The sequence below is a fragment of the Gymnodraco acuticeps genome, unplaced genomic scaffold (assembly GCF_902827175.1).
Source record: "Gymnodraco acuticeps unplaced genomic scaffold, fGymAcu1.1, whole genome shotgun sequence".
NCBI classification, from domain to species: Eukaryota; Metazoa; Chordata; class Actinopteri; order Perciformes; family Bathydraconidae; genus Gymnodraco; species Gymnodraco acuticeps.
Window position 1 is genome coordinate 3398994 of NW_022990501.1, and position 11540 is coordinate 3410533.

General features: G+C 44.1%; 2 protein-coding genes across 3 annotated transcripts; both read left to right on the top strand.

Annotated features, from left to right (window-relative positions):
• Positions 1 to 1961: 1961 nt before the first annotated feature.
• LOC117553004 lies at positions 1962 to 8143 on the top strand. 2 transcript variants are annotated; one of them, XR_004570061.1, is made up of 3 exons: positions 1962 to 2681; positions 3082 to 3861; positions 8011 to 8143. XR_004570061.1 is itself a non-coding variant. In XM_034226747.1 (2 exons), exons 1-2 carry the CDS (start codon positions 2245 to 2247, stop codon positions 3800 to 3802), a joined length of 1158 nt encoding a protein of 385 aa, XP_034082638.1. In that variant the 5' UTR covers positions 1962 to 2244; the 3' UTR covers positions 3803 to 6802. The 2 variants fall into 2 exon arrangements, 1 of the variants encoding a protein (XP_034082638.1); XM_034226747.1 differs by lacking the exon at positions 8011 to 8143 and having other exon boundaries at positions 3082 to 6802.
• Positions 7877 to 9582, top strand: LOC117553005. Its single transcript, XM_034226748.1, has 2 exons — positions 7877 to 8595; positions 8773 to 9582. The coding sequence occupies exons 1-2, from the start codon at positions 7937 to 7939 to the stop codon at positions 9047 to 9049; spliced, it is 936 nt and encodes a 311-aa protein (XP_034082639.1). The 5' UTR covers positions 7877 to 7936; the 3' UTR covers positions 9050 to 9582.
• Positions 9583 to 11540: the final 1958 nt, after the last annotated feature.

Below are 11540 nucleotides of genomic sequence, written 5' to 3' on the forward strand. Positions count from 1 at the left end.
AATATCGACTCTTTGTTTGTAGATATCTACTAAACTAAAGCAAATAAAGAGAGTAGGCCTGTTATACTGAGTGATATATATTATACACACTGCTCTGCTTTCTGCATGGACCTTACAGCTGTTCTCTCTGGAAACATCGCGACGCGATGAAAGCAGTTTCTAAAATAATATCCAGGGGATGCATGCATAGCTGTCATTGGCTGAGATAAGTCCGGCTGTGCGTCACGCCTCCACCGTTCCCGGAAATGCATCCGTGGAGGAGCCGTGGAGGAACCATCAGTGTATCCTCGGTTAGAGCTCCTCCAGAGAGCCTCCTCGACGCTCGATCCTCGGTGTGCATTTAGAGAAATGAGATGTCCTTCAAAATGGCGCGCTGAAATTCATTTCCGGGTCACTACCGGAGGACCGAGGACCGAGGAGTCGAGGAGGGGAAATTTGAGTATTGAGAAGCCTCTTAAGTCTCGAGGAGGGGAACCGAGGAGGGGAGTCGAGGAGGGGAAATTTGAGTATTGAGAAGCCTCTCTAGAGAGATAAGAGTTACGACACTCCCATAGACCTCCGTTGTAGCGGCGCCTACTTCCGGGGTATGGACATCGAAATAGTTCAAAATATTGTCAGTTGGGCGTTGAAACTCATTCACTTACATTACGGCGCGTCGATTAGTTCCAGAGGTAAGTTGCTGAAATATCGAACTCTTTTGAATTGTCAACTGTCTATATTGTATCAGAGGCCCTTTATGATGCTTATACTGGTCTTCATTTGTATATGCACAGCGTAATTATCTATATTTTATCTTGGTTGTTACAACCAATTTAGCTAGCATTGCCTGCTAGTTAGCTAGCGCGACTTCGTCAGCTTTGAAGGTAATATTTTAGTAATGAATCGCTAGCAGCTTATATATCTATGATGCTGGGTAACTAACAAGCAGGATTTAGATTGATTATGTGTTTTTATTGTTATTTTGGTTTTTATCCGCTGAACCTGACCGTGTCAGCCATCCTTAGTCGGCTTTTTCTGTATGATATGACTTAACTGCTAGCACTAGTAGAAATGAGGTGGCGTTTGTGATTAGGGTTGCCAACTTCCAGAAATGGAAAAACGGGACACGTGTCCCCCGCGCGCGAAGATTTTCGGGTTTCTGGCGGATTTAGTTACTTTTTTTTGTTACTTTATTTCGGTTTTAGGGTTAGGTTAGGGTTATGTTATTTAATTATTTTGGGGGAGCCAGCCCCCTAGGGTTCGAGGGGTCAACCCCCCCAAAACCCTCAAAATGCATAGAAAACTATGCATACCTATAACACAATACAAACACAATGGTCTTACACCTGCATTAGGCTACTACATCACATTGTACATCTGTTAGAGTTTATTGAAGGATAAATGTGTTTTCATAATGTATTCTCATAAATGTGTTAATGGGGGAACAGAGAACAGTCTGTTCAAATGGCACACATACACACACACACAGATTCACATGACTGAGAGTCACAAGATTCACACTAACAAATAAGGCGTTGGTCAACATCACATGATTGTCATGTTACTGTATTGTTGAAATAAAAAGAATGCACTGAGAGAAGGCGAGCAGAGTTGGTTAAGGAGTGGACATTGCATGTCACTCGCCGATTCTCCTTGCAGCAAGTAAACTTGAAACTCGAGTACTGTTATCTCTGTTCACTGGATTTTGGTTATTGAACCGAGCTGGGGTTTTACCCTTACAAAGTAATATAGATACCTCACATTAATTGGTCCTTCGAGCCGGATTCCAATACATCGTGACGGGAAGGAGGAGGGAAAAGACACGCCGCAGTCTGTCGACAGCCGGGATCATCAGCCGACCCCGAGAAAGACCCGGGACGCAGAATTCGTGGCCGGGCCGGTGCTTATATGTCCAACCTCCCTCATCCTAGGCACGATTGACGGAATCCAACCGGACCAGTGACCACAGATAACGGGTAAGATAAAACGTTGATATACACGGTTACTCCGCCATTAAGGAGGTTGATAAAACGTTGATAGAGAAAGGCTACTCCGCCTAGGAGGAGGATCGACGTGCCTTTGGGTACACTTATGAGTGATTGAGTGAAAGCGGTGTGTAAAAGTGTCACCAGTGGAATCAGCGCACAGAGTGGAAACCTAACGGTGATAACACAAACTCTGTGGTCTGTTGAAGTACACGTAGTGGTGAATTAGGAATTAGGTTCTGACCGGCACGTTGTCCAATAGGAACACCAAGCTAGAATCATGGGGTCCAATGGGAGTAAGCCTGCCGCTACAGGGGACATGAGATATATGGAAATATATAGTCATGGCAGCACCAGTTATTGTAGCAAATGGTATAAACAGTACGGCTTCCGAGGAAAGTTGGAGAAAACAGCAGTAAGAGAATTAAGCGACAAATTGAGAGCAGCAACAGCTGGAACAACACAAGGCAAGAAAAGAAAGAAGTTAGAAGCTCAACTGCGGGTTGCAGCTTTATGGGCTGAACAAGCCCATAAAAGGACAGGTGGAGCAGAAGAAGGTATGATAGCAGCGGCTGTTTCAGTGAAAGCAGACGAGGAGACAGAGCGTTCAGGGTCAGTTGACGCTGTATGCCGCGAGAAAGAGAGAGCGATAGTGGAAGAACACAAAGCGCAGGAACAAAGAATAAAAAGGAAGCAAGAGAAAGAGAGAAAAGACAGGGAAAGAGAGACACAAAAACGCATCGACAAAGAAATGGCAGATGCATTAAGCCCACTGCACACCAGAAAAAATAAGGGGGGAAACCAAGTTATATCCTGTTGAAGAATTAAGAGAAGCAGAAAAATCCTTCGACGGAACAGCATATCAGGGTGACGCTTATCCATTAGTACAAGTGGCCAACCCGCACTATGGAGTTGGCGGTGACCTAGAAAGAATGTTAAAAGTGTTCCGCCCATGGACAATGGATGAGTGTAAAAAGGCTTGTGAGGGACTGACTCCATACAAACAGGACCCGGCGCAGTTTGTCCTTGACCATACTGCATTAATAGCGTCATATGGTTTAAATGGACATGAAGTTTTAAGAACCCTTATGACAATCTTTGGCCACGAATGGGCCAGGGTAAAGGGAGATTTCACCGGGTCCTGGCCCAATGGAAACCCCCTGGAACCAGGTCAGCAGGACCTCATCAATGCACTCGCTCCCGTAAATATCTCAATCGAGAGGGTTTTTGCACTGAGACGAGACTTTACTAAAGTCTCAGGGTGTAGACAGGGAGAAAAAGAGTCAGTACAAGATTTCAGAATCAGAATGGAAGATTGTTTCTGTATCCATAGCGGAATTCCACCCAACAATGCTGTTGACTCCCCATATGTGCAGCAGCTGAAACAAAGCCTGATGAATGGGTTCCACCCAGGTATTGCTGACTTTATCCGCAAGCATAATGTTAACCATAGGACATGCGACTTACAAGAGTGCCTAAATTATGCAGAACATGCAGCAACCCAGATCAAAGAAAAAAGACATAAGAAAGCGTCAGCATCAGCTTTCTTCATAGGAGAAGAAGGGGAAGAAAATCAGATTTTCTTTGTGGGACCAGGACAGGGGAGAGGCGGGTTTAACAGAGGACGAGGGAATGGTAGAGGAACAGGCAGAGGCAGAGGAGGAGGCAGAAACGCAGAAGGCAAATTCCTCTGCTACAGGTGCGGAAAGGAGGGGCACATGGCGAGAGACTGTGAGGAACAGAGACCACAGAACAAAGAAGGGGGACAAAAGGGACAGTACAAAGACGAAAGACATGGCCCCCCCCCTTCACATAACCTACATAGTTATGAAAACTGACTAGACGTAGAAAAGGAAGAAGAGGACGTCCACACACATCACATTGACCTTTCTGAAGTATTACTGAATCTGTCAGACAACAGTATTAAACCTACCAGAACAATCGAAATCAATGGGGAAAAATTAGAATTCTTATGTGACAGCGGTGCAGACTCATCAGTAGTGAACAAAGAGGTCCAAAGAATGTGGCCACCAACTGGCACTATGTTTGTAAAATCAGCAAATGGACACATAAATCAGAGGTCGATTTCAAAGTCACTTTTTATGGAAGATAGAAGGTCAGGCCTCCAGGCATCCCTCAAATTTGTGTTCATCTCAAACTGCCCTGTCAATTTGCTAGGGAGAGACGGCATGGAAATGTTAAAAATCAGTGTAGTACCAGTCAAAGGGGGAATGCGAGCAGTAGGGCCCGGAGAAAAGGTGGAAGACCAGGTCTTCCTTCAAAAATCCATAAACATCCCCAACTACTATTGGTCACTAGACATGCCACAACCTGACGTGACAAACACAGGTGAACACCTGTTAACACTATTCACCCCACAACATGGCCAAGAAGTAATGAAACCTGACGCATTGCACGTTACACTAAAGTACAAGAACACCCCTGGCCCAGACAAAGACTATGATGTGCTCGTGCATCGACTGACACCACAGAGGGTAGTGTTCCACTCGATGTATGCAAACCAACACGGGGATGTTGCAATTGACGCTAGGGTCCCATCAACCACTGCCTTGATAATGGAACCAGGTTCCACGCCACACATATCAGTAGCTAGGGGCCCAGGGACTTCATGGAGAGACTTAGGTTTATTAGTGGCTAGAGGTAACAGGATAACAAAATGGACAGATGACAAAAACGGTTGGCAAACTGGAGGCGGGTTAAAGCGCAAAACTCTAGGGTTTACCTTAGTGATGACACCACGCGCCCACCTAGACGACCCTGAACAACAATGATGGGCAGAAGAGGCCTTAGAGGTCCTGAAAACGGTGCCGCCATGCGTATGGTCACAAGGAAAATGTGATGTAGGTCGCATGGTGAACGCAAAACCTGTACACGTTAGACCAAAAACTAACTACAGACCTAACATAAGACAATACCCCTTAAAAGAGGATGCAAAAGTTGGCATCAAACCTGTAATTGAAGAAATGCTAAAAGCAGGGATCCTGCGTGAGTGCCCTGATGCATCATGCAATACCCCCATCTTCCCAGTAAAAAAGACTGATGGGCAGTCATGGAGAATGATTCAAGACTTAAGAGCAGTAAATGACGCTGTACAAAGCACAGCCTCAACAGTACCAGATCCACACACGTTAATGAACGGCCTTAAGCCAAATATGGCATGGTTCTCAGTGATAGACTTGAGCAATGCCTTTTTCTCCATTCCTGTAGAAAAAGACTCACAAGGATGGTTCGGGTTCACACATGAAGGAACAAAGTACACATACACCAGATTACCTCAGGGGTATGTGGATAGCCCAACAATCTTTTCATGAGAAATAGCAAATTGTTTGGCTACATTACAGATACCTGACACATCGCAGATTTTGGTAGATGATATTCTTGTTGCGTCACCCACACAGGAAGAAAGCACAAAAGTCACACTACAAGTACTGACACATTTGGCCAAAACAGGAAACAAGGTTTCAAGACAGAAACTTCAGTTTGTGAAAGAGGAAGTGATCTTTTTAGGCCACAATTTAAACCGAGAAGGGAGACGCATACACTCTGAGAGGAAACAGACGGTGTTAAACGCACCAAAACCAACAACAACAAAACAAATGATGCAATTCCTTGGGCTGACTAACTATTGCAGAGCATGGGTTCCAGACTACGCAGGAATGACTCAGCCCCTACTAGATTGCATATACTCAGACAATGACATGAAAATGTCCGGCAAGATAGAATGGACACAAGAGGCAGAAGCTGCATTTGAAAGGACTAAACAGTTTCTCGTATAGGGTCATCAGTGTTAGCATTACCAGACTATGAAAAACCATTTGTACAAACAGTTGACTGCAAAAAAGGGTTTATGACATCAGTATTGGCCCAAAAACACGGCACAAAACTAAGGCCTGTCGCTTACTACTCTAAAAGGTTAGACCCAGTAGCACAAGCATTACCAGTATGCGTACAAGCAGTATGTGCTGCAGCAATGGCGGTACATTGTACAGCAGAAATAGTTTTGTTCCACCCACTCACACTGATGGTTCCACACGCAGTCACCATGTTGTTACATGACACCAAAATGGCTTTCTTATCACCTGCACGTTATTTGGCACTGACAGCTACACTAATGTCACAACCACACATTGTGATAAAAAGATGTAATATCTTAAATCCAGCCACATTAATACCTACAGCAGAAGATGGAGAACCACACTGTTGTAAAGAAGAGACTGACAGAACATGCAAACCAAGACCAGATTTGAAAGACATACAACTGCCTAGTGGCGAAACATGGTTTGTGGATGGGTCCTGTTCTAAATCTATAACAGGCCAAAATCAAACAGGGTTTGCAGTTGTATCACACACACAGGTCATAAAAGCAGGCCGACTCCCCCACACATAATCTGCACAAGCAGCGGAATTAGTAGCTCTTACAGAAGCATGCAAAGCGGGGGTTGGAAAAGATGTGACTATGTGGACAGACAGCCAGTATGCGCACTCAACAGTACATATATTTGCAGCCCAATGGGCCCGCAGGGGCATGAAAACGTCAACAGGAAAACCAGTCACCCATGCACAGCTGCTGACTGATCTTTTAAAAGCGGTGTTGTTGCCGAAAAGCATTGCTATATGCAAATGTGCTGCGCACACCAGTGGGAAGGATGCAGTAACACTTGGCAATGCACACGCGGATAAGGTAGCGAAGCTAGCAGCTGTGGGCGAATATGGGTTCCATATCCTCTTGCAGAAGGGGGAAAGTGTTTCACAACCGATACTAGGGCTGTGCGATTATGGCAAAAATCATAATCACGATTATTTGGGTCAATAATTGATATCACGATTATTTTGACGATCATTCATTGACCATTTATTGAACTTTAAAACAAATAATATTTTACCAATAAACAAGACCAAATATGTTGGAGCGCACTTCCAAAACCATACTAAACATATATTATTAATATGATAAATAAAAATAAATTAGACCAAAATAAATTAAATCAAACATGTTGCAGTGCACTGTCACAACCTACTGAAAACTCCTTAACATATAGCCAACATGTTGGTAAAACATATTCAACATATTCCACTCAGTTAAACGTTGAAGGCTGGCCAACCGTCATGGTCCAGAAGTAACAGGAAATAAATGTTGAACTACAATTTAAGACCAAATAAAAATGTTTAGGCCACCATGGCAAATGCTGGTAGGACTGCTCATGTCATCTCTTAAAGATGTTTTGCAAGAAACAACAGCCTGTTTACATGGTCTGGTTTCAGAGATGAGCGCAGGCAGGTGACAATATTGCCACCTGTACTGAAGACCCTCAGCCACGCTCCGACACATGTGACGCCGGCCAATCACAAAGCTTTGATGCGTTCAAGTGCATTATTTTGGCACAGGAAGATTATGTTACAGGACATTAACGATAAAACAGAATATTGTTGTTCTATTTTTAGACACATCTCGCGATCGACTGGTTGGGCACCCCTGGGCTAGACCATAGGTCTGTTGTGGTAGCAAAGTAGTCAGCTGAAGCCACATCTCTCTCAACTTCCCCACGGCATTTGTCATATAGTGCAGGCAGCGCAGACCTGCTGAAATAATACCGAGACGGCATCGCGTAACGCTTGTCCAACGTGTTGACAAGTTGCTTAAAGCCCTGGTTGCTAACAGTGCACATATCTTTAGCGATGTGAAATGTAATGGCAAAGTACTTGCAAATAGTGGAAATAGTTGTACCCTTCTTTTTAACGAGTTGCTGCTCTTGTTCTGACATCTTCGCTCGCGCTGAACACTCACAACACATGTCACTCCCACGTGGCCGAGTGGGCTTTTAGGGAGGGGTGAAGCGCACCCAGCAAAATAATCGTATTTTGTCAATTATGCTGTTTTCATAATCGTAATCGCGATTAAAATACGATTAATCGCACAGCCCTAACCGATACCTCTTGTGATATTAAGGGATATGCAGAACAGCGCACCCGACAGAGAAAAGAAGAAATGGTTGACAGATGGTGCAACCACAGACCCTGAGGGAACATTCAGAATAAACAACAAGATAGTACTCCCTGTTAGTCTCTACAAAACAGCAGCTCATTTGAGTCATGGGCCGTGCCATGTCTCAACAGGAGGGATGGTGACAATAATAAATGAACACTTCCATACATACAACTACATTACATTTTCTAAAAACTTTTGTAGAGCCTGTGTAGTATGTTGCAGACACAATGCTCAAGGCAATGAGCGACCACAGAGAGGAAAGTTCCCTCCACCAACATACCCATTTCAACACATGCATATGGACTTCATCGAACTAACACCATGCCAAGGGTACAAATACTGTTTGGTAATGATATGTCCGTTTTCAAAGTGGGTTGAAATATTCCCAGCAAAACATGCAGACGCTATTACCGTAGCAAAAGCCATATGCAAGACAATAATACCAAACAGAGGTATTCCAGAGAAACTGTACAGTGATAATGGTTCCCATTTTGTAAATCAGGTTATTACCAAACTGTCCGAACATATGGGGATAACATTAAAAAACCATTGTGCATATCATCCACAGAGTGCAGGCTTAGTGGAAAGAACAAACGGAACAGTAAAGTTAAGACTAAGGAAAACAATGGAAGAAACAGGAAGACCATGGGTGGAATGTGTGTCTCTAGTAGAAACATGCATGAGAATCACGCCCACGGCAAAAGGGTTGTCTCCCTTTGAGATCATAACAGGAAGGCAATTCAGACTACCAATCACAGACGAGGTGAGGGAGGAGGATGATGCTGAGGCAGAGACTACATTAGCTGAATGGATGAGCAGACTCTTCAGAAGCAATGAGATAGCTCGAACAAATAACTTGCCAGACATTTCTACTCCCTTACAGGATACTCGAGTGCAGACTGGTGACCAGGTCCTCGTGAAGGTGATTAAGAGGAAGCATTGGCACTGTCCACGGTGGGACGGTCCCTACATGGTACTGCTGACAACACCGACTGCACTAAAAATCGCCGAAAGAACTACGTGGATACATCAGAGCCACTGCAAAAAGATAATACCTCTCCAACTTAACGACGGATAAGTGGTGGAAGTCCGGCTACAAAGGGCGGTGTTTCATTAGGAAATACTGGTCTCAACCCCGGTGAAGAAAACAACAGAACCACTATCACAAATAGACTATGTTGGGAAAGGTGTTGTTTGTAGTGACCCTGCTGGGTCTGACGCTAATGACTATAAGACAATTGAGTGAGGAATCCTCAACAAAAGAAGAAGTCCATCGAGAGAAAAAATGGTCACTACTCAACGATGTTGCAACAGACAGATAACGGTGACTATACTGACACAGACCCCTCTCAGAAGGACGAATATACTCACCTAACCTCCAATGTGTAAGACTTAAAGCTAGGTTACTGTCTGTCATATGACGAATGGTTCGAAAATGTCAAAAACAAGTGAATTAATTCTGAAAGTAATAAAGACATTGTAACCAGCTAGTAATTATGAAAAACAGGAGGGAATGTTAGAGTTTATTGAAGGATAAATGTGTTTTCATAATGTATTCTCATAAATGTGTTAATGGAGGAACAGAGAACAGTCTGTTCAAATGGCACACATACACACACACACAGATTCACATGACTGAGAGTCACAAGATTCACACTAACAAATAAGGCGTTGGTCAACATCACATGATTGTCATGTTACTGTATTGTTGAAATAAAAAGAATGCACTGAGAGAAGGCGAGCAGAGTTGGTTAAGGAGTGGACATTGCATGTCACTCGCCGATTCTCCTTGCAGCAAGTAAACTTGAAACTCGAGTACTGTTATCTCTGTTCACTGGATTTTGGTTATTGAACCGAGCTGGGGTTTTACCCTTACAAAGTAATATAGATACCTCACAACATCAGCATGTTCAAATCGGATAGGTGGGCACTAGGGACATCTGGGCACCTCGATGTACAATTGGCTATTTTGTCCAAAATGTTAAAAAATAAATATTTGAAAAATGGTATTAAGTAATGCAAAGTCCTATACATGCAAGGTAGGCTACATCATTATTAGACTTAATGTTATCCTTCAACCAACCATTTTCCCAGCATTTTCCCATCAATCAGCTGACTGACTCTCTCTCTCTCTCACACACACACACACACACACACACACACACACACACACACACACACACACACACACACACACACACACACACACACACACACACACACACACACGCACGCAGAAGACCCGAGACAGATCGCCACTCACGGGCTTTACCCAACTGTGTTTTTCTTCCACTGTTTGTTGTAAGACACAAGTCTTTTCTTTTTAGAAGGGCCAGGGCCCAGAACCACATCCTCTCTCTCTTCTCCTCTTTCATTATCACCTCCTCCACCGGCAGTGCTCATTTTCCCACACGACTGAACAGGCTGACATGCCACACAAACAGTGATGCCGCGCCCGCGGCCCACCGGAGAAAATCTCACACACACACGTGCGAGCATTGTGCCTGCCCTGTCAACTGAGCGGTCCTAGTGCCCTTCGAATACAGCACACAAACACACAGGCACGCAGCCAGACACACTGCATTGCGCGCAAACAGAAACATATTTTTTATTTTTCCCTTTACACGGGAGTCCGGGACAAACAAAGTCCCGTACGGGACACGCCCTTTTTGGCTCAAATACGGGACGGTTGGCAACCCTATTTGTGATAAATATTTCATTTAATATTTCATTGAATTTTGGGATATACTAACATTTCATTATGTGACATGTTGACTGTACTTTGTTTTTTTTGGTACTGTTCCGTGTTAACTCATCTGACTGTACTGTACAACTAGCCTAGCGCTACTTTTTAATGCTTGATGGCATGCTAGGATAGATTCCTTTGTATTGTAATATACACACTAGTTTAATGATTGTTCTTCAAAGGTATTATTCAGTCTTAAACAAATAATAGCCTACTGAATAGGCTACTCTACAGCAGTGAATGAAGGATGAGCCTAAAACATGGTCATGCATCCAAAATGTTTATCTTTAACAAAATAAACACTTAAAAAAAAATAATTAGCACTTTTTTTTAATTCAGCCTCATATGTCAGCCTCATATGGCTGTTGCTGCTGCTGCTGCTGCTGGAGGAGGCTGCTGCTGCTGGAGGAGGCTGCTGCTGCTGAAGGAGGGTGCTGCTGCTGAAGGAGGGTGCTGCTGCTGCTGGAGGGTGCTGCTGCTGAAGGAGGCTGGTGCTGGCAACGGCTGCAGGTGATGACTGCTGAAAGAAGAGGAGGCTGGAGGCTGCTGACGGTGGACCAGGAATGGAGATGCCAAGTACATCGATGGCAACGAGTAAGGTGTTTGGCAGTTTCCTAGATGTTATGACCTTCGGTGCAGAGGTCTGTTGGGTCTTCTTTGCCTTCTTACTCTGACTCTTGCTGCCAAGATACCCTTTATGTTTATCCTTCCTCTCAACCCTGATGCACTTTGATGCAATCCTTAACCTCAGCCTGATGTATGTTGAGAGGATTTTTTTCTTCAGGTCATGGCATGAGGGAAGGTTGCTGTCCAGCAACATGGC